Source organism: Sciurus vulgaris, assembly GCF_902686455.1.
Source record: "Sciurus vulgaris genome assembly, chromosome: 9".
NCBI classification, from domain to species: domain Eukaryota; kingdom Metazoa; phylum Chordata; class Mammalia; order Rodentia; family Sciuridae; genus Sciurus; species Sciurus vulgaris.
The window spans coordinates 39,887,677-39,912,360 of NC_136469.1; the positions used below are offsets into that span (position 1 = coordinate 39,887,677).

The following is a 24,684-nucleotide window of genomic DNA, read 5'->3' on the forward strand; positions in this document are numbered from 1 at the left end:
TTGTCTAACACATGAGTTTTAGGGGGGACATTTGCAGATTCAAACATAACACTAGAATACATTTAGTATTCTCCCAAACTCCACTATAAAAATAAACAGGCAAATAATCCAATTAGAGAATGGGCAAAAGATGTGATGCAAAGTTCTATTGAGGAATATACATAAAGTCGAATAATCACATGAAAAGATGTTTAGTATCATTAACTCTTGGTAAATTAAAAAACAATGTAAATAAAATATTACTATATACCTCCTATCAGAGTAGCTAAAATAAAATAGAAAATGCCAAATTCTGGTGAAAATGCACACAAATTAAGTCACTCATTCATTCCTAGTGGGAATGTAAAAGGGCACAGATATTCTGTAAGATTCTTAAAAAGAAAGCAAAGCATGAAACAATGTTTATCCCATAAAAATACAAATCCATGTTCATATAATAACCTATACATGCAAGTTATTTTTTTAGGCTTTTTGATAGATAGCAACCAGAATTAGAGTTGTGTTTCAAGAGGTGAATGATTAGATAAACTTTGGTACATATACACTGTGTAAGCTATACAAAAGAAAAAGGTATGAAGCGTCGATACATAAAATAGATGAATCTCCAAATAGTTGTCCTGAACGAATAACCTTTTAAGAAGACAATTCAAAATGCATGCATCCTATGTGATTCCATTTGTATAATATTCTTAAAACAGAACAATAATACGAAGGAAGAATATATTGGTGTTTGCCAGAGCTTAATGAGGAGATGGAAGCAGGGTGAGTCCATCTGGCACTAAAGAGGCCACATCATGCTCTGGGTTGTTACTGTTCCAATGTCAATACTCCAGTACGCCAATACTCCAACAGTATACTTTTACAAAATGTTACCAGTGAGAGAAAAATAGGAAACTGGTTAAAAAACCTGCAGTTATCTCAAAATTTAAAAATTCAATTAAAATATCCCTCATCCATTTTCAATAAAATATGATTTATTTCAGTAGTGGAGAAAAGTCTACCTGGAATAGTTGGAAGGAAATTAATCACCCATGACCTGACTAGGCAGGAGAGTGTGCTTTCCTTTTTTCCACAGTTAGTAGTGGCAGCAGGCACCAACAACTTATAAAGGTTGACCTTCAAAATAATGCCATGTTCTAGTCAAAAATGACGTGCTTCCTGTAATTTCACCTGAAAGTAATGTTGCCAACATTTATGCAGCCAAGTAGAAAACTGGAAGACTTCTGTGACTTTTTGCTGCAACTAATTAACAACCTCCCCAAACAATCCACAATCCAATTATTAATCACAAAATATTTATTCTTGATTTTCTTTCAATTTCCCCCATTTTCTACTTTGAGTTTAAGTCTTCATTATTTTTAGCCTTTTGTTAATGCACAATGTGTTTATCACTCTTCCTCGTGGCCCTTCAAAGAAATCCATTGTCCAACTGCTACACAAATTATTTTTTAATTGAAAGTTTGATGTTTGATAATCTACATAAAATCTTGTTAATTTCTTTCTTTTTCTTTTTTTTTGTTTCAGAATAATATACAGACTACATTACATGTAATGGCGTTTATTATGTGGTCTGCACTGATCTACCAAGACATATTGTTTTTATTTTTTATTTTTTGGGGGTACCAGGGATTGAACTCAGGGACACTTTAATCCTTAAACACCAATATTGGTGTTTCTGAATAATTGCATGTTCATTTCTTTATCCTCCTAGACATTCCCGCCACTCATTTTACTCTTCCTTCTCATTTCTACCCTTCCTGCCCTGCCCTTCTCCTTTCTTCTGTACTTCAAATTCTTTTGTTCCTTTCTTTTTGTCTTTACTTTTATTTTTCTCTTTTTTCTTATTGTCTTTTTTCTTTCTTCATCCTCTACTCCCCTCCTCACCCCTCTTTCTATTCATCTTAATTTTTTTTAAAAACTGTATTATTATTTTGAATAGATAATGCATTTACATGGTTGAAAATTCAAATGATACAAAAACATGCTGTGAAAAACTCTTCCTCCCCTCATCATCGTTCAGTTTTCTAGCTCCATTTTCCTAGAAGAATCAAACTAATATTAACAATTTCTCATGCCTTCGAATAGAGATATAACATGTACACATACCTTCACACTCATATATATGTCTCCCAACTCATGGTAATTTGACTTAAAATTTTTAACTTACAATGGTGGAATACAATAGATATTCTGTAGAAAGTGTGCTTTGAACTTTGATCTTTTCTTTTCCTGAACTAGAGATAGGCAGTGCCATACTCCCTTGCAAAGCTAGACAGTTGCAGGGTGTTGAACCTCCAATCACCCTGAGTCCAATGATGTTTGATAGATTAGATGCAATAAATGTATTTTTGCTTTATACTATTTTATATTGACAATAATTTTATCAGGATGTAACCCCACCACAAGGAAAAAGCAAAGGAAGAACATTACTATGTTCTTTTTCTTTATGAGAGTAAAAAGTAAAAAATAATAATTGTGACTTTAAAATGTTTTGACCTGGACAGGTTGTGCTTTATTTTCCAGAATCCTCTTCATTCTATATGTCCAGTTAGAATGGTCATATTTAATTCTGCCCAAGTTTTGAAGGGCAGAATCAAAGCAAAATGAACCTGTTTATATTGGGATGAAGTTGAGAAGTGATTTTGGAGCACACATGGGGTTGCTCATCTGGGGTTCATGTTGGCATGAGGCAGCAACCCAGCTTGTACCAGCCCAGAACCACTTTTCTTCAGCTTTGTCAATTCCTGGGCTTTGCAGATATTACTCTGTACAAAATGGACCAGCTCATGATAATCATTCAAGGTTGGAGTCAATGAGAATTGACTTTTGTGTTAGGATAATCTCGTGGGTTACAGTTCAGACTCACAGCTTTGCAGTTTTCCCGACTCTCTCCCTTTATGTCCATTTCTCCTTCTAATTCTCTTAATTCTGTTCCATTGATTTATGTGTCTATTCTATGTCAGTATCATCCTGCTTGATTGTCCTAGTTTGTAGTCAGTTTTGAAACTGGGAAATGTGAGGTCTCCAAGTTTGTTCCTCATTTTCAAGATTAGCTATTCTGCTTCCCTTCAACTTCCACATAAATTTTAGTATTAGCCTGTCATTTTTATAAAATGACAGCTAGCAATCTGGATAGGAATAGCATTGACTCCATCATTTGGAGTAGTGTTGTCATGAACACAGGATGTCTTTCCATTTAAGTCTTATTTAATTTCTTTCAATGATGTTTTGTAGTTTTCAGTGTAAAAGTCTTCCACTTATTTGGTTAATTTACTCTTAAGTACTGATTTTGATATGAATATAAATTGATTTTTCTTAATTTTGTTTTTGAATTCTTCATTGTCAGTCTTTAAAAATCTGATTAATTTTTTAAATGTTTTATTGTGGTAAAATGGGCATAACATAAAATTTATCATCAAAACCATTTTAAGCAAACATTTCATTTGTATTAAGTACATCCATAATGTTGTGCAATTATCATGATCATCAACCTCTATATCTCATCTGTAAAATTGAAACAATATATGCATTATACAATGACTTCCAATCCCTCCTCCCCTGACTCCTGCAAACACCATTCTGCTGTGTGTCCCTGATTTTGATTGCTCTAAGTACCTCAGATAATGGAATCCTACATTTATTTGTTTGTAACTGGCTTATTTCCCTTACCATAAAGTCCTGAACATTCATATATGGTTTATCATAAGCCAGAACATTCTTCCTTTTGAAGGATAATATTCATTTTAAGTGTGTGTACATATGTGTGTGTGTGTGTGTGTGTGTGTGTGTGTGTGTGTGTGTGTACACATATATTTGGTCATCCACTCATCTGTTCACAAAGACGCTTGGGGTCTTTTCACCTTTGTATTGTTATAATAATACTGCTATGAACATGTGAGCTAAAATATTTCTTTAAGATTCTGCTTTGAATTATTATGGCTGTATGCCCAGAAGTGAAATCACTGGATCATGTGATACTTCTGTTTCCAACTTTTCAGGAACCACCACAGTTTTCCATAGCAGATCTACCATTTTACATTGCCACTAACACTCCAATTTCTCCACATCCATGAGAACACTTGCTACATTCTGCTTTTTTAAATAATAGTAGCCACTCTAATGAGTGTTAGGCAATATCTCATTGTAGTTTTGATTTTCATTTACCTAATAATTAGCGATGTTGATTGTCTTTTTGTGTGTTTGGTGGACTTTTAGAAGCTTTCTATATATTCTGGATTCTAATCCCTTTTCAGTTTGCCACCCCCTCAGTATTTGATGGTGGGTTAGTTCCAGGACCCACTGTGGATACCAATGTCCACAAGTCCATGTAAAAATTGTGTAGTATTTACATATAATGTATGCATATACTTTCCTGTACTCTAAACTCTTTCCAGATCACTTATAATACCTAATGCAATGTAAATGTTAAATGAATAGAGTATTGAGATGAAAAAAAGGTTAGGAAACAGACAAAATTTTTTAATTTTAAAAAATATTTTCAATCCACAGTTGTTTGAATCCATGGCCATGGAATACTTGGATAATGACAGCAAACACTATATGTTCTATAAAGACTTATCCCCTTTGTGTGAGTTGTCTTCCCCACAATCCTAATGGTTTCTTTTGATTCACACAGTTTTTGAATCTCCTATTTTTTTCTTTCATTGCTTGAACTTTCATTTATTCCTCCTCTCCTCCTCCTCCTCCTTTACTATTATTTTTGTTATTATTGTTGTTGTACTGAAGATTAAACCCAGGGACACTGTACCACTGAACTACAACCCCAATCCTTTTAATTTTTTTAAATTTAAAACAATTTTTTTTACAGACTGCATTCTGATTCATTGTACACAAATGGGGTACATCATTTCATTTCCATGGTTGTATATGATGTAGATTCATACCATTCGTGTAATCATAAATGAATGATAGGGTAGAGATGTCTGTCTTGTTCCACCATTTTTCATACCCCCTTTCCTCTTATTTCCCTCTATGTAATCTAAAGTTCCTCCATTCTTCTCTTACCCCCACTCCCCCCACTCCCATTATATATCATCATCCAATTATCAAGAAAAACATTCATCCTTTAGTTTTTTGAGATTGGCTTATTTAACTTAGCATGATATTCTCCAATTCCATCCATTTATCTGCAAATACCATAATATTATTCTTCTTTATGGCTGAATAATATTCCATTGTGCACGTATATCACAGTTTCTTTACCCATTCATCTGTTGAAGGGCATCTAGGTTGGTTCCACAATCTAGCTATTGTGAATTTTTATTTAAGACAGTGTAACATGGAATGTGGATGGGCGGGTTCATTGTCTCTCAAATTGGAAGAATGAAATCCACAGATGCAAGGTTGAGAGCAAAGTAACAGGATTTATTACAGAAAAGAAAGCAGCACTCCTCTCAAAGGTGTGTGGGGGAGTGTCGGAAGAGAGGGTTGTGAATGAGTGTCTGTTGTCTAGGGATTTTTATGGGCTTAATCTGTCCCTTAGATGATTGATGAGATATAGGATTAAGAAAGGGGGATAGGCAATCAACTCTCTGTTTTGTCTTCTTCAGCAAATCTGGGGAAAAGTGATTTCTAAGCCTGTATGAGTGCAAGGGTGGGGGGTGAGGGTCTTTTGGCACAAGACCTATCTAGGGGCTGTTAAGGAACTCTCCCTGTGGCTAAGAATAGCTGAGGTAATAAACTTGATTTCCCAATACTCTTCCTCTTTTTCTTCCTGAAACTATTTTTCTGGCTGCCTGTGGGTGATCTATTTTTCTGTCTCAAGAAAGTCTTGCTAAATTGCCCAGGGTGACCTCAAGTTTATGATCATCTAGCCTTAGTCTCCTCATTGTGGGATTACAAGTGTGTGCCACTGCACCTGGTCCCAATATTGGCTGTACTTTTGGTGTCATTTAAGAAATCATTGCAAAATCCAATCCCACTATTTTTTCCTCTGAGTTCTATAGTTCTAAATAAGTTCTATAGTTCTTAAATAAGAGTCTTTGATCCATTTTGTCCTAATTTTTGTAGAATGTGTTAGATAAGGGTCACTCTTCATTCTTTCACACATAGATATCCATATTCCTTAGGACCATTTGTTAAAAAGATATCTTTTCCCCATAGGTCTGGACACCATTGTAAAAAATAGAAGGGTTCTATTCTATTTTGATCTACATATCTGTCTTTAAATCAGTACCATACTGTTTTCATCTTTATAGTAAGTTTGGAAGTCAAGAAGTATAAATTTTCCAGCTTGGCTCTTCTTTTAAGGATTTTTTGGCTATTAAAAATGCAATTGATTTGCATTTATTGAGCATATATTCTAGACTCATTTATGGGTTTCAATAGTTTCTTCCTGTGTAATTTCTTTAACACTTGTTAGACACAATGTCACGTCATCTTCAAATGCATAAAATTTTACTTTGTTCTTTCTGTCTGGATGTCATTCATTTTCTTCTCTCCTCTAATTGTTCCAATAAAAATCTCCAGTAAAATGTTGAGCAGAAGTGGAAGAGCAGATATCCTTAACTTGGTATTGATCCTTAAGAGGAAATCTCTCCGTTTTTTACCACTAAGTCTTTAACCATATTGCCATATGGATTTTACTGTCGCTTCTTATCAGTTGGAGGAACTTCTATTCCTAGTTTGTTCACTGTTTTTGTTTTAATCATGAAAAGGTACTGAGTTTTGTCAAGTGTTTTTTCTGTGTCTACTGAGAAGATCCTAGGATTCTATTGAATTCTACTCCACTCTGCTTTACATACTAGTTCTGACCCCATGTCTCTGTTCTCTTGTTCTCCCCTGGTGCCAAGACACTATATATGGTTCATCCTCTGATTGACTACACTCTTTTATTGACTAAAACATGATTTCCCTATGTTCTCTCTTCCATGACTCCCCTGAAATTCAAAATCTAGTCAACTGTTTTTGTCTTTTGCTACTTCCAAGCAGCATTGTCATTCATGACTGTGTGGATTGTGTACCTCACAAAACTATGAGTTCCATTATTTTTGCTCATCATAAATTTCTGTATTTATTATAATATCTGAAAGATAGCAGGAAGTCTTTTGCAGAAAGGGAAGCTTTATTCAATATATAATAAGATGGGCTGGCAGTAAAAATAGTAATTTCCTCAAAGAACACAATATCCTGTGATTACCTTTGTATCCTTGGCACCTAGCATAGTAAGAAATAGTTCTCTCCCACATTTAGGAAATGAATTAATTACACATGTATTAGTAAATGAATGAATGTGAGCTTGATAACAGCCTAATATTCTAATAGTCACCTTCAAAGCATCTCAAAGTTGGTCCTCATTTCACCTCAAACTCCAGTTTTTTTCCTTCCTATTAAAGATGTTTTTAAGAATTATTAGTTCTGTTCTTTTTAATTACATTGGTTCTTCAACCACACCTATTAATTATCAGGCATGCGTCCTTGCAACAAATGATCTCATCGCTCTAGGAATCAGTAGATATTATGGTTGCTATCTGCATCTTTCTTCTCTCTGTTCCTTAATTAGCACGTATTTATTTTTTAAAAATTTAACTCTCCTAAACTATTCAATAGGTCCCCAACTATTAGGTCAGACAGCATACATACTATTTTTTGCCAGCTATAGTATAGTAAATTTAGTAAAGTTAAAGGTATAATTTAAAAATACTGGAAATAACTTTACTACAAATTAAGTGGAAGTACCATGATAACTTGAGAGTTTTCTAAATAGTAGTTAATTATATATAATCAAGATAAAATTAAAAAGAGAAAGAAATATAAAAATAGTCATAGTAGTGTGCTAAAAAGGAAACATGCAAATTTTTAATTTTAAAAATATTATTTACATGTTAAAAAGAAGGAATAAAAATGAAACTATGATTCATTACCACCATGTAGATGGATTTGTTGCTTAATTTTTTTTAGCAGAAATAAGCATTCAGTATTAAATTTAATTGTCTTCAGTGTAAGTTTTTCTACTATTCAAATTTATATCATTAAAATTAATCATAGCAAGTTTAATTAAACCTACAATAACTAATATTTATTCTCAGATAATCACATATTATTAATCATATATATGCAAGTATATATATTTATATTCACACATATGCATAAACACATAATTTTTAAACACAATTCCAGTATTTTACTTGATCCAATTATAATTTAATCAGTACAATAAGGAATCTCTAGCTTTGGAAACATTCCTTTAAATATGTTAGTACTCCTTAAGAAGAAACTGCAGTTTTCTATTTTATCAATAGATGGCACTACTATTTACCATATTTCTTTTTTTTTTAACTAAAACTAAGTATTTACTAAAATATGTCAATATATTTTATTTGTTTTAAGAAACACAAAAACAATACAATTCATTTCATTAAATAATGTAATAAAATTAACATGTAATTTGTCTTCCTAAAATTTTACTATCAGTTTATTATTCCCTTGACATATTGATGTATTACTCTAAAATATTCACTTTCAAAAAAGTATGTATTAGTAGTACAACATGATAATTAGAAAAAAAGGCATTTTCATTACTCCCAAAATTCAAAGATACCTCCTATGACATCTATTATTATTACTATTATTATTATTATCATCATCATCATTTTGATGTTGAGCAAATTTTATAGGAAAGATAACTGCTGTCTTTTGTAGAAATGGTATTATTATTGGGTATTTTTCTTGCTTTGCTATTTTTATTTTGAAGTAATCAGTGGTCTTAAAAAATGTTTTAGAAGAAACTCTCAGAATTTAATAGTATGAATTTTCTGCTAATAGAGTACTGCTGATAGTCACATATGATGCACAGATTAAGTATCCTGTATTCCAAAACCTGGGACCTTAGTATTTCTGGTTTCTGGATTTTTTAAAAGTTTTGGGATAATTTTCATGTATGTGATGAGATATTTAGAGAACGGGATTCAATTCTAAATAGAAAACTTCATTTATGTTAAATATACTTCTAATTCACATAGCTTTAGCTAATTTTACATGATTATTTTACTATCCCTGCTTTATGAATGACCAATCACATGAAGTCAATCATGGAATTTTCCATTTGTAGTATCATATTGATGCCCAAAATGTTTCAGATTTGGGCACTTCAGGTTTCAGACTTTTGTAGCAGGTATGCTTAACCTGTATTTTCTATTGTTAATCTCTTTGCAACCAAATAATCATCAAAGTTATATGTATTTTATTATAAAAACAAACTCTCAAATCAGTATTCTAGATTCACAATACAAGAAACCTTCTTTCCCTCTGACAAAGCTTAATTAAATGAATTTGAGTTAGTGGAAATGTGGAGACAAAAGAAAAAAAATTATGTTTCCTCAGGCCTCCTTAATAACAACAAAATAATCAGAGTCCTCTAATCTACACCCTCTCATATTCTTGTGGCATATCCTGACTGTCGTCATATTCACCATAATTAGCTACAGGACCAATTAGAACAAATAAAAAAATTAATAGAAAAATAATAATCAGCTATAGGAACACATCTTTTTGCACCATCTCAATGAAGTTTTTGCCAATTGACTCTTAGAAGTAAGTTAATCTTAAGAGCTCTACTAAACCCAAACCACTTACATTTAACATAGTCTCAGTAAATATATTGAAATAAATTTATATATAGGTTTTTGAGGGAAGCATTCTGCTTACATGACCACATCATTCTCCCAGGTTCTCATCTATCATGTTTATCTACATGAGTTATAATTTTGTTCATTAAAAAAGATTGAAGGAAACCACATGTATTCTTTTTTTTCTCTCACATTGATACAGCATTTTATTTTTTTTCAAATGTATTCTTGACACATTTCAAGAAAGTTTTCTTCTTTTGTGTTGCACATAACTTTCCAGATTTATTTGACACTAGAAATCCCCAAAATCCTATATAGATAAAAGCTATATTGTTGCTTAGGTCACCAGAACATTTAATTGAAAACCTAACCTGTTATAGGATTAAGTCTGAGTGCTGATTTCTTCCTTATAAGGGTGTACATCTTAAAATACAAACACCATGATTGTGTGTAGAGAAGCCAACTCCCAACTTTCCACAAAGCACTTAATTGATTATTTACTTTGTGATATTAAAGATAAAATCCTTTCATTCAATAAACAGATTAAAATTTATTTATTGTTTACTATTTTCAAAATACAATATTAAACTTACAAGAGAAAACAAAGAATGTATGAGATGAGGCTATTTATTGCTCATTTTTTCTAATTACAAGTCTACATATACATTTAAAAAAAAAGGAAAGGTAGCATATATAGCAAATTAATTACTTAATTAAAAATCCTTGAATGCCGAGTGTCTGAGGTAAAAGAGATTACTGTGAGCTACAGTGTTCATTGGCATCTTCAATGTAGAACATGAAATATTAGTTGGTCCTTTGATAAATGGACTGACTTAAACTAGAGGGAGTCAGAGAATCATGCATGTCAGTTATTATGCACCAATAACTTTTTAATTTTTAAAATTATTTTATTTATTTATAGTTGTTTATTGGCATTGGAAACTGAACTCAGGAGTGCTTTACCACAGAGGTACACCCAGAATCCTTTTAATTTTTTTTTTTATTTTGAGAGATCATTTCTCTAAGTTACTTAGCACCTCACTAAGTTGCCCAGGATAGCATCAAACTTGCAATCTTCCTGTGTAGCTTCCTAAATCACTGGGATTACTATGGTGGGTCACTGCACTCAGCATGCATTGATGACTTAAGGACTACATGCTATAAGAGTAAATTGCAGCTGGGTGTGATGGCACATCCCCATAATCTAGCTAATTGGGAAGCTGAGGCAGGAAGGTCATAAATCGTAGGACAATATCAGCAATTTTAGGAGACTAAGTCAAAATGAAAAGACCTGAGCATGAAGCTCAATGAAATGTCCCCTGAGTTTTATCAGAGACCCTAGGTTTAATCCCTGGTATTGCAGGGGAAAAAAATAAAAAGTAAACTAGAGTGAACTGCATTGAAAAATTCCTAGGTCTAGTGATATATCATATAAGGAGAGAGTAGTAAAAATCAGGAAAACAAATTTTTATAATTATAAAAAGCATAAAAGATTAATCCAAAAAACTCATAAAAGCCAGTATATAATGTGAAACTGTATTCTACCAGAAGATGACACATTATTGACTGAATTACTACTATAAATGATGTTCCGATTTTATTATTAAAAAGCTCTAAAGCATTCTTTCTATTTGGTCAAGTTTAAAAATGACACACATATCAAAGAACGAAATAAAATTTACTAATATATGGTTCAAAAAGTAGGCTAACATAAAGATTAATAACATTAGTGTAGCCATAAATTGTAGTAACAGCCTGCATTACATTAATCTATTCTTTTGAACTTTAAAGATGTCATCATACTATTTTGAAGTCGAGTATAACTCAAATCTAATACAAGAGAAGTAATCTTGAATTATATGTTTTGAATGAAAAAAATACAATGAGAATATGCCCCCACCAAAAACAGTAAAACAACACAGGGAAAGATAATAGGTAAGTTCATTAATTTAAATGAAGTAAAATTTATTTATAGAACATATGGATTAGCAAGTACACATGCAAATTGCAAAAGGTGCTTAAAATCTAATTATGCTATCATGAGAGTACCCTCATGTTAAATCTTTAAGATCAAATAAGCCTCATTATCACATTAACCTTCTTTCAACTCTCTTGTTATACAAGTATCATTACATTAATTAGTCATTATACCGTTCTTTAAGTGCTGGCCACTTCATGAGTGTTTTGTAATATTTCTCAGTACTTATATGCAAAAGAAGTAATCTATGAAATATGTCTCCTGCCAACTACTGTAAACTAATTTAGTAAACCATGCCATGCTAATCTAAATATATATATATATAGATATAATCAGATTATAATGTTGTGAATAAAATAATTTTAAAGTTTCTCAATACCTAAACAAGGTTCATTAATTTGATTTACCCATTTAAAAAAATTCTGGCTGAATGGATTTAAGTCTAAGTCAATCATAACTGAATACAAAGTAATAGTATCTAAGAATGGGTCATTGTTATGGTTTGAACTGGAATGTCTCCCAAAGACCCATGTGTTGAAGGATTGGTCCAGATGCAGCATTGCTCGGAGGTGGGGTTTTTGAGAAGTGGTTGTATTGTGAGGACTCTGACTTCATCAATGAGTTCAACCAGGGGCAGCTGAATGGATTACTGGGAGACAGTGGAAACTAAAGCAGGTGGGACATGGTTGAAAGAAGTAGGTCACTGGGGGCTTATCCAGGAAGGGTATTTCTTGTCCGTAACCCTCCAGCTCTGCTTTCCAGCTCTTATGAATTGAGCAGCTTTCCAATGAAATGTAGATTCCATAGTTACGTTCTGCCTAACGGAAGGCCCAAAGCAGTGGAGCAATGGATGACCACGGACTGAAACTCTGAAATTCAAAGCCGTTCTCCTTTAAATTATTTTTCTCAAGTGTATGTCATACAAATAATAAACAAACAAAGAAATAAATAACAAACAAACGATTTGCTCATAGTAACAAAAGACTCTACACGCCTCTTTGATTCATGCAGAGGACTATGTCCTTAGCCTTTCTTAAGTCCTAAAAGTAGGCGAAGGGAAGAAGGCCTTTAGTTGGTGTGTTTTGAGAAAGGTTGAGCAGAGCCTGCCTTTTCTCCCACTTTGGATCTACCTGCAAAGAGGATGCATTCTGCCCTCCTCTCTTGACAACACCACATTGTAGTGTTGGATCTGTCCCTGGGCTGAAGTCTGTGGTTATGCAGTGATGCAAGCCCATGACTTAATATATTTTTGGAGTTCTAAGCAGTTTTATCCATAATTTAGGTAATATTTTCTCTGACTTAATAATGCGTGTTTCTCTGAATTGGTTCTGAAGTCTGAATCAGGAGGGGAAGAGAGCTGTGTTATTAACTGATCTCCTTAATGCCCAACATGTGATGCTTTATGAAATGCTGAGAAACAGAGAAAGAGTAAAGTGTGATTGACACAGTAACACTAGGACATAGAAAAGCTGTTGAAATAGCTCCAGTGAGTAACTTAGCCCTGATGGTATATGCCCTGGAGCAGATCCTTTTAATAGCAGGGAAGTTAGCGTCTATATGCTGCATCCTTAGCAGGTGGTTTTAAGCCTTAATAAATATAGGCTAATTAGGTTTATCCCAGTGGGTTGCTTTTTTTCATCAGGGAATAGCTGTGTTTATGCAGGCAGAGCTGTATCTAACCAATACAGACCTTAGAAAGCAGGTCATCCTATGTACAGGCTGTCATTGTTCAGCTTCAAATTACACAGATGCAGTGTGGTCTGGTATTTTAATCAAGGCTAATGCAGAAAAAAGTCATTTTTAGGTGTCAGTAAGTGGTTTCTGCTGTTTCTCATCCAGGTCTAGCCTATAGCCATAGTGGGGTTTTTTTTTAGTTCTTTTTTTTTTTTTTTTTTATTTCATTATACTCTAGCAGAGGCAGCTAAATTCCATTAGTGCTACAAAACACAAAGTATAGGTTAATGCTTTAAATTATTAATAGCAGGCCTAGGTAGTCAGTACCAAAATAATTACCCAAATTTCATTATGTAGACGAGCTCTTGCTGGGTATTCAAAGGCTCTTAAGCACCAGCCCACTGCTATGTAATAACAAGTACTCTCCTATTAACTTTATGTAAGTCTGATCATGGCTTTAGATTACATAGATATAACATACAGTGTGTCTTCAACCAAGGAAAGATTACGTATTTTATTAACCAGCAACTACAAAGTAAAATGCCATGACTGCCATAAAAATTTCTCCATATCTAATATCTGGATACTGACCCAAAATATCAGAATTATATTTTGAAAGTTGTGAAGACCACCTTTAAGAATGTGTCCCTTCAGTCAAGCATTGTCTCCACGTTATACTGTTAAAAACAAAGCTTATTTTAAAGAAATTTTAAGGGTTGGTTAGAGATAGAAAGGAAAGCATTGCAAACGTAATGCCTAAGACAGCAATGAAAGTTCTGTTCTTCCACGGCTTCTAAGAATTAGGTCTGCTCAAGATATCAAGTGGGAAGGGAAGTGGTTTGAAAACCTGCACTTTATTTTTCCATCAAAACTTGAGTACATGAAAATGAAGACGAAATAAAGGAAGGAAGGCTGATAATGGAATAAAAGTTACTTAAGAACACATCTTCAAGGACAAAACAACCAGATATGAAAGGAAAATTAAATCTTGAGTTCCAACACAAACACACACCCTGTGTGGCTCTGAGGACTTATTTTTCTTAAGGAAGACGTTATCAGAAATGGAGGACATGTTTTAGTAGTTTAGTTAATAAAACCATAGGAAGGGTCAACTCATCTGACAACACAAGAGAGCTTAAATTTTCAGGGAGTAGAGAAAATAGAATCTTCAAAGATATCCATAATTAGGAGTGAATGAAAAACATCCAATGATCTATTCAAGGATATTTCAAGAAATATTTTTTGAGTCCTATCTAGGTGCAAGGAACTGCTGTCCATACTTAAAAGTAATGAGGTTGGGGGAGGTCTCCAAAGTAAGTCTACAAATAATATAAATCAAATATGCTATTATTTATATAAAACTAACAATGGAAAACACTGCCAGTTTAATAGACAGCATGTTTTTTTAAAAGACACACTAGAATGTATACGTATTTCAAAACTGTTAAAATATGATTTAAAATGTTTGTAAATAACAAGTTAGGAGGTGTGCATTTTGTAAGAAGGTAAGGTACTTTGGATAAATACAGGGGATCACAAGTGCATGAAGGTGTGGGTGAGAGTAATTACAATTTAAAATTGTGTAGTCTGTATAAGCTTCATCAAGAATGACATTTAAGCAAAACAGTTTGAACTGAGTCCACCGGAGATCTGGCAAAGTATCTTTATGCACAGAGAACAGCCAAGTGCAGACTGTTTGTTATGCAAAAGGTCAAAGAGAAGGGGAGTATTGAGTGCAGCTGGATTGAACTTTTCTTACTGCGAAGGAAGAGGGTAGCAAGGTAAGAAGATACAGGGAAAACAGGGATAACAGAACACGTGTTTTGGGGTAGTGCATTCAGAAAGCTGGCTTTTAATCTTAGAGACATAGGGAGTGCTACATGAATTTAAACAGAGGGGACACATGATTTGACCATATAAATCTGAAACTGTGGATACATAAAATCAGAATAAGTGGAGAAAAGCCCTGTTGCTTCAAAGATTTCCATCATGCATGTACACAAACTATGGACAAAATTGTGGAAGAAAAACAAAGAAGAGCAGTATAACAATTTCATGGCATTTCTAAATATATTTCAGTGACAGTAATTGCAGGTTTGCATGAAGTTATCCTATAGTCTTAAGGGAACATGACCAAGAAATCTACAGAATTAAGAATCTGAGGGAAGACAGTCAAGATGAAACGTACTAAACTCTAAAAGAAATCTAGGAAAATAATGGATTATAACTGGGCATAGGTTAGGTGCTGTTCTTATTGAAGAATAGCCCCTAGGTGGGATCAACAAAATCATGAAAGAGAAGGTGGAAAATATTTGCTTGAACTGTGAATGATTTTGCAGATAGATATAATATTTTCATATCTTTCACTGTGATGGATCCTGTAGGACAATACAGAGAGAAATACATGCGTACAAAAATGTTTGGGTCAGAAAGAAAAGTAATAAAAATAAAAAATAAAGGGGGAAGACAAATCTGCCTTACCAAAGCAAAAAAGGAATAGTCCAAACCAAGAAGATAGTTGAAATGGTAGAAAGATTTGACAGACTGATCTCTCCTGAAAGAAAGAATGTAACAACTAAGGGAACTGGAGCATAGTAAGAAGGGGGAAATGTGTAACCATCAATCAATCAATCAGTAAGGTAGAAGATCTAGAAACTTTATAAGCTGAAGTAATAATACATTATTTTGCTTGAAGTAAGATACAAATTTGCAAAAAAGTCCCATGAGGATACAGATTTCAGAAACATTAAACCCAATTTTAGGTTCTGAATCAGCTAAAGAATACCTGCCAGATAAAACAGTATGGGGTTTTCTAAATCCCTGTCAATATACTTTCACAAATTTAGGTAATTCTGTTGCAGCTCTGGATTCAAAAAATGTCTTTCCCAAGAGACAATACAAATATCTTAAACATTTTCTCTGAGAAGTGGCTCTCTCCATCCTTCTTTCAGAAAGCTTACAAGCAATGCATTCTTGTGGCAAAATCAAGTTAGATTCACCCTAAACATATTTCCTCTTATTTTCTGAACAAATAGTTAGCTTACCCTTCTCAGAATTCCTTGCAATAGGATGCACTGATTAGCAGCTTTGCAAGTCAACTAAAGTGCAAGCGGCCAACACATAAAATATAAAAATGTCTCACACAATTAATTCTTCAAACTTTGTCTCTTTTATTGTCTTCCAAATGGACACAAAGGATTCAGGGGAGGGCCCCAAAGTCTCAGGAAAGTGATTCTAAAACTATCTGTGGCAGAAATCTTTTCCCCCCAATTTCTACAGTTTCTAGAAAATAAGATCTCTTACATATATAACATAGCTAATGTACTTACTACGAAATCACTTTAAAGATCACTTATAATTTCTGTGTGTTATCTCATGAACATTAATAAATAGTTCATAGACTAGTATAAGGACATGGAGTACTTTTTTCCTATGTGATACTGTGGTCTCTAGCTAGAAGGAGCTGTGTCACTAATTATTTAAAGCAAAAATTAAAGAATGTTTGCTTTAGAACAAAGGTTGAAATAAAATATTTGACAATATTATTACAAAGGGTGGAAAAAGGACAGATCAAGCATCCTATTTTATTTTTACATGAAATAATAGAATATTATTTCAAGATCCTTGACAATAAATTGAGTTTCACTTTGTAAATGTAACTTGGAGTTATACCTAACAAAATTAAAACAGAGGTAGAGATAATAAGTCAATAGTGGAGATAAAATGTAATTCTCAAACTTACACAATCCAACAAAAGGCAATGTACAAAGAAATGGATAGTGAATAGAGATGTGATGATTTGAAAACAAAAAGAAAGATGATATGCTAAAAATCAGCGAGAATAAGCTCAAAATACAAATGTTTAAGTCATCACAAAGTTATAAGTTTTCAACCCACTGAAAGGAAACAAAATAAGGAATTAGGAATTGGATCATTTGCACTTTGCTTGTATTCTAAACTTTTGAACTTTCTTTAGATTTCAAATTACAAGGGAAGAAACATTAATTTTGTATTTTTAATTACCTTGAAATAATTTCTTTAGCAGTTTAAGGTTTGTTTTTCTCTAGGAATTTAATAATTTAAAAATTTATATGTTATATTTTAAGCACATTTATATTCTTGTTGTTATATAATTTGAGTATCTTGATGTCATGATTTAATCTAATTACAGAGCCTGTAGATAGTTCTATTGAATGATGTAAATTTACCACAATTTAGCATAGAAAATAATATATAGAAAGAATGTTCAAGCTTCAAAATTAATGTACTGTTCTATCATATTTCAAAACCTGGAAAGAAAAAAGTAGCATACATCAATAGCTTTCAGGAGGAGCTACATAAAAATATCAATAGATATTAAAGAAAAGATTTTTCTAACTATGAGTGTCTCCAAAAGCAGCTCTGAGTAAAGAATTTAGGATCAGCTAATTGATTTGGGAAGGAGCAAGTGAGATAATGGGGAAAGTGAGACAAAAGGAAAACAAAAATAATAACAAATAAAAGAAAAAAGGGAGAGTACATTCCTGAGATTTATGAAATGTTATCATCATGGGCAAAAAAAGAAAAAAAAAAGAAAAAGAAAAAGAAAAAAGGACTCAACTTCCATATAGACCTTTGGAAAAATCATGTTGAAAACATTTCAGAACTTTTCCACTTAGTGAGGGGAAGCTGTGCTTCCTATCAGCTGAATTGAGTCCCTAGGGATTGAAAATTGTCCCCAGAGGGCATTAAATCCCTATTATATCTGAGCTGCCTTGAGCAAAATCGACAGATCTTTAGGAAGTGTGGCAAGAGACATACTCTTGTACTAGGAAGCTGTTAGGGGCTGTCCACCCCAACTGAAGTGGCCCTGGGTAGGATACGGAGCAAGTCATGAATATTGGCTTCCTCAGAGCCTCACAAGGAGAAGACTAAAACTGTACATGATTGATATATCATCACCTGCTTAAGGGTTAGTCACTGCTTAGACCGCCACATACTTAAAGACTGAAGTGAAAGTTAAAAGAATAAAACCTGGAGAATGTGAGGAAAGGACATATTCCTGTTTGTCATTTTTATAAGTAATAAATTTCATAAACTTAATAATCAGATTCTCCTGGAAGGTTTACTAAAACACAGGTTGCCCCTGATTCCACTGTTGAGGGGGAACCCTGAGAATTTTCATTTAAAACAAGTTGCTGAAAAAATAAAATAAATAAATAAATAAATAAATAAATAAATAAATAAATAAATAAATAAATAAATAAATAAATAAAACAAGTTGCTGGTGCTGCTTGTCCAGGCACCAGAGAGAATCACTAAACCAGAGTAACAAAAAAGCTTCTCACTCTCCTGTATAAACTCACAGCAAGAGGAGAAGAGTGAAGGAGAGAGATGATCTTTTACTCCCTGCTTTCTGCATCTTACTGCTTATTGAAAGGTTTTATTGTCCTCTGCACTTTAGCCACACAGAAAGCTTAAGCATAGATGGCTCAGAGTCTGGGCAGAGGTTACTGTGCTGTCTGTGACAGATGAGGAAGTTCAATTTGGTGATGCAAAAAAGAAGCTCATTGTTGCCTTATCCTTCAGCCACTTTCCCTAAATTACTTTGTCAGTATTGAAGGCAATGTTTTGATGTCTCTATGTTTTGGTTTTTTGTTTGGGTATTGCTAAAATCTGAGAGACAAAAATAAGATTGTTCTATGTTTGGCTTTTTATTTAGGTATTTCCAAAATTTGAAGGAGAAAAATAAAAATGTTGTATATATACATCTATAAAACCAACAATTTTATTCAATTTTTGACATAAGTAGGAAAAAACATTTATTCTTTATTATATGTGAGGGCCTAAATCATTTGAACGAGGGTGCAGGAAGAACATACACATGGGTCTTTTGTGAAATACAGACAAACTTTCTGCCCAGAGGGTAGTAGAAACAATCAATGATTTTTAAAAATTTCAAACATTCTGTATCATAAGCTTAAGATCTAAAGACAATTGCTTCATATAAAAAGAAAGAAAAAAGCATGAAATGAATTCCACTGGTAGAGTCAAAATCCTTTGATTTATATATAATGTTTCCTCAAACAAGGATATGGAAGCACTCCCATGTTTCAGTAATCTAATTTTACATTTTTAGAAGAATACAGGGCTTTTGATAGACCTTTATTTGGTTTGCACCCTGGGATATTTAAATAAACTTTGCATTTCAAAATACTTACAAGTCCTAATATCTTGTGGTATTTGCAGGGATTGGCTTGGTAATCAAATATATATTTTATTTCTATTACTAATTGACAAATTGTTAAGACAAACATTTTAAATTCCAAATTAAAACCTGATTTTCTAGGGTCTCTCAACCTTTTGTAAAAGAGGATAGAAAACGGAAAATCAGTTAAACTAGTTTTAGAGATTTTACTGGGTCCATAAGTGTGCTGATTTGCATCTTGTTGTATTTTCCATCGTCATTCCTCATTCCCAGCTATTCTTTTATTATTATAACAATTGATTAATCCCAAGTTTGCTGTATTTATATACAAAAGACATGTTTCAAGTTATACCAAAAGCAAAACACTATAAAACCGAAGAAAAGGAAACTGATTAAAAAAAGAAAAAGGCTTAGTATAGCAAATTAAATTTAGGGCTGTCGTTTTATAACTAACCTTACCATTACTAGATATTTTATTACTAAGAATCACTATTCTATCACTATTTTGCAAAATTCATTGACATACCAGAGACTTTAATTGTAATAATGGCTAGTTAGCCACCCAAGATTTATTTCTCCCTTACTTCTCATTAGTTGGACCTTTCTATCGTTGTATGTGGAATATACAAAGATCAAAGAAACATATTTTACAATCATTTGGTATTTGGGGAAGGTCAATAAAAGTCTTTGTTGGTGCTTTTATTAAAACTTTGTTAAAAGCATTTTCTCATGTCAAGCTCCTTTTTCGCTTCCTCCCTTTTTCTTTGTTGAAATGCACACAGAATTCACACAGCTATTTTGATTTAAAAAAAAAAGTATGCCATGGATAGTAGAAACAATGAGCTAATCACAATAGGGAACATCTACGCTACTTATGACATCATAGCTACCATGCCCAAACCAACCCATCTGCACTTCTTTTTATGCATAAGAAAAACACCTGTATCTTCTTTGAAATCCCATTATTTTGGGTCTTTGTGATAAGAATCCTATATATCAGCTTACTGATTCTCTTACAGTACACTTTCTATTCTGCTTTCTGACTTCTTCAAATTGCTTAAACATCAAAAATGGTCCTCAAGATGCACTTATTGTTTTCCCATTTTTGATAAAATGCAATATAAGTGTTTGATCAATAATGGTTAAATTTGATGAATCAATATTATTCTCCTATTGGCTAAAGGTAAAACTGTCAAAATAAATTTTAAAAAAAAGTTAGGCTGCCCAAACATTTAGGAAACTTTAATGGGGAATAAATTCCTGTTTGTAGATTAGACCTAATCAAGAGCATTTGTTTTTAACAGAAATTGCCAGATGCTTTGAGAAAAGTATTTGAATTAAGGTATTGCATATTTTTCTAATACCTAATTCTAGTAACATTTGATCAATTTGTGCATTCTAGTTAATTGTTCACTTCAAATCACATTCCATGTCCTTACCTGCCACTAATTCTATAGTCCACCATTGTAATCACTTCCTTGTTAACCTGCTTAACTTACTACTGTCTCTCTCCTAATTACTCACCTAACAAAAATGCTCATTAAACCCTTTTCCTCTGAATGGACTTCACAGTCAAGTGTAACAGAAGAAAAACAAACTAATATGTACCCCTCATATTACTTCCAAGCTACGTCCAAGGTACCAGCGACACATTGCTATTTCCATTATTCTCCTGCTCTGCAAGATAATGGTTTTTCATTACTTCTGCTCCTCAAACCACTTCATTTTACAAACTATTTTTGTCTACTGTTATTTCTTATGTTACTGAGAGAAAAAAAAAAAAATCCAAGCAATGAAAAGTGGATTTCCTCATGCTTCCACACCAAACATCCCTTTGGAAATAGTCTCTCTCCCTCTTTCTACAGAAAAACTATTCATCTTCCAAAGACCAGTCTTTGTGTATTAGATCATTTTCACTTTTTAATTTAAGTGAATTATCACTGTAATTATGCCTTTTCATCTATACTATTCACATCAGCATAAAAAGATTGTAGTATTTTTTACAAAATTCCAACCCTTGACCCCACACACTCCCCAGTTTTTGCAGTTATCTGTTCTACTTTAGCCAATGTTCTCTGTCACAGTTGTCAACAACAATATTCTTTATTTCTTTACCTTCCATTCTCTCTTGAATTTAATCAAGGTTTTATCCACCACACTTGACAAAAAGTGGTTTTACAAAGGTTAATAATTACACACAATTTCTCAAATGTAATACTTAAATTATATTCCTCATCTTGCTTACTCTCTTAGCAATAATAATGGCATTGTTCTTATCTTCAAACCCCATCTATTCATGTAACACCTGAAACTAAGGAATTCAGAGTATTTTAAATGCAGTAGAAGGTAACACAGAGAGACTGGTTTTATTCCTTATAAGACAACGGTTCAGAGATCTTTGTTCCTAGAAAAAGGGAAGCATTAGACTTTGCACAGACCATCACTGCTAATACTGAATTCCTCTTAATTAATTCATATTGCTGAGGCTGATGGGTTGGGGGGGGGGCTCTATGTCTGAGATCTTATCATTCCTTTATTCCCACACTCCATCTTCAGAAAAACATGACATCAGAGTAAATAGTTCATTCACAGGAGGCGACGGATTGTATTTTCCCAATTCTTCTCAGCACATATTTTGAAACATGAAAGCCTGAAATTTGGCTCAAAGTCTCCTTCCTGAGTTTCCCAGGTAGAGCTGGCATATAAGCGAGTTATAGAAGAAATCTGCATCATACATGAATGAGGAGCAGAAACTCCTAAAAAGCAGCCACTTAGAATGATTTTCATAACTCTCCATGCCTCACAATTGACTGGGAAGCTTGTTAAAATGCAGATTTCAAATGGAACTTCAGAAAGCACTAGTGAAACCTAGGTCTTGAATTTTTGATAATTTTCTCAGATAAATCTGATGCAATTGGAACATGAACTATGTACTTCTAAAAAGTTACCAAGTACTTGGACTGGAAGAACTGGGAATAGGGTTAAGAGATAAAAGAATTACCTGTTAGCAAAAATTTTAAGAATATCTCCTTGAATTAAAAAATAAAAATAAAAACTTCAGGCCACTGAATTCGTCAAATAGGCAAGAAGTTGGTAAACAATAACACAAAAAGGGAAGTAGAGGCCAGTTAGGCATTAATAATATCCCCATGATACAGTATGTACACAGGAAACATCCCTAACAGACTGAGCTGGTACACTTACTATGTATGCATGGCTAATATCAAATATCTGTGGTCACTGGGAATAGCACACAGAAAGTCCTTATCTTGGCTGTTTTTTTCACTGGTTTCATTGGATGTTGCATTAAAAGCTTTGAACTATGTCTAGCTGCCAACTGTATTTGCACCTGAAAACAAACCCTAGACCTGCATCCAGTCTTTTGAATGTCAACAACTGTCAAACCAGACTCCCAATATTTTCAAGTTTTTCACAACTGTCTTAGTTAATTTCCAGGACATAAACTTTCCATTATAGGATACTCATTCTCAGACTTCTTTTCCCTGCTTTAACTCTCAGATCCATAGGTCCTTCCTCAGACTTCATATCCATTTACATTCATTCCTAAGGTGATCTTATCAAGCTCAGATTCATGGTTTTACATACAATCTATATACAGTGATCAGTGATATTATCTAAATATACAACTTGGGTTGTCACTCTCCTCAACTGAATACTTGACTTTTCCATCAATAATTACATTTAAATTAGCATGTTAAAAATTAATCTCACCCAGGTTCTAATTATGTTTCTTCTTCATTACAATAAATATGACAACGAGGCATTTACTTAACTTCATGCTTCCTTCAAATTTCCTGGGGCTAGTTCTTTAACTCTCTTTCACTCCTACTCACATGCTATTACTCAGTGATAGTGTCAGGAATACTAAAAAATACATTCCAAATTTCACCATTTCCATATAACTACATCATTAACAGTATATTATAAACCACCTGTTTTTCTTACCAGATGACTAAAATAGTTCTTTTAAAGTTATTCATTTATTTTAAAACAAGTCAGAATGTTCCACTTCATACATTTTGATATCTTCCCAGTACCCTTAGGATGGAAATTCAAATATGTATCTAGCCCTACAGGGTTACATGTAATCTGACCCCAAGTTACCTTCTTAATTCATTCCAATCACACTAGCCATCTTCCTATTCCTACAAAAAGATGAATATAATTCTACATCCATTTTATACAGCACAGATTAACATGTATGTAATAATAAATTGTAAAATAAACGTGTTTATTAATAAATCATACTTGCAAGCCTGTACCCAAATTTGAATTAAAACAGTTTAACTTTTTCTCTATCTCAAATGTATGTTCACCTAACAATTGAATACTAATCTGAAAAAGTTTTTAAAATTTCAACATTTTTGTTTTCTAGTTCAAATGAGTTGCTTTGTACTATTTTATGGTGACAAAAATAATAATTTATAGTATTTACTGATTTGTGCACTTTTTTAATTTAAAAGCTTTAACATTAATACTAAATCCCAAAACAAAAATTAGAGTCTCCACAAAATTTTAAATATTCAAACCTTACATGCCTAGTCAACTGTAATGATCTCTGAATATCAAATGAAGCTGAAAAATGATTAAAGGAGCACACACTTCTTACCATTCACTTGGAAAATGTGAGTCTGATAGACATGTTCATAGCCATCAGCGTAGCAGGTATAATTGCCCATATGAGTTGTGGTAACCTTAGTAATATATAAGGATCCATCATCTCCAAAATCCTACAGAAAAAAAAATAAAATAAGGTATTTTTATTTTAACAATTTCACTTTTTTGAAAGGTGAAGCATTAAGCAAAGTAAATAGTTTAAAATATTGTTTTAAAATTATAAAAATTGTTATTATGAATGTGGAGGACCCTGGCTTACCAGTTTGTTAAGGCATATTTTGTTTAAAAAGTGTGATCTCACTCATAAATATACCTTTTTCATATTTATTTTAGATATATGAATTTAAAAATAACTTAGTTCCCACATATTTGTTCTAACTTACTTTTTTAGATTAATAAAGTTATAACATGTTTTTGCCTTATTTATAGTCAAGAGTTAATTAACATTTTTCACACTTTTAATGACCCATTTTTATATTATTCAAAGTATGTTTACCAATAAAACAATAAAAATAGTTATTAGAACTGTGTGATTTCTGAATTAATAAAAGTTAGAAACATATACCCATATCATAGAACAGGGATTTATTTTCATTATAATTATTATTTTTTTTGTACTA

The 24,684-nt window shown here is 32.8% G+C and overlaps 1 protein-coding gene across 2 annotated transcripts in view; it reads right to left on the reverse strand.

Moving 5' to 3' along the window:
- Positions 1-24,684, reverse strand: part of FSTL5 (follistatin like 5) — a 782,217-nt gene that overhangs the window by 164,095 nt on the left and 593,438 nt on the right. For both annotated transcript variants that reach the window (XM_079154219.1, XM_079154218.1), the window contains exon 8: positions 24,057-24,177. In XM_079154219.1, the coding sequence (XP_079010345.1) occupies positions 24,057-24,177 (121 nt within the window). The remainder of the gene's footprint in view (positions 1-24,056; positions 24,178-24,684) is intronic.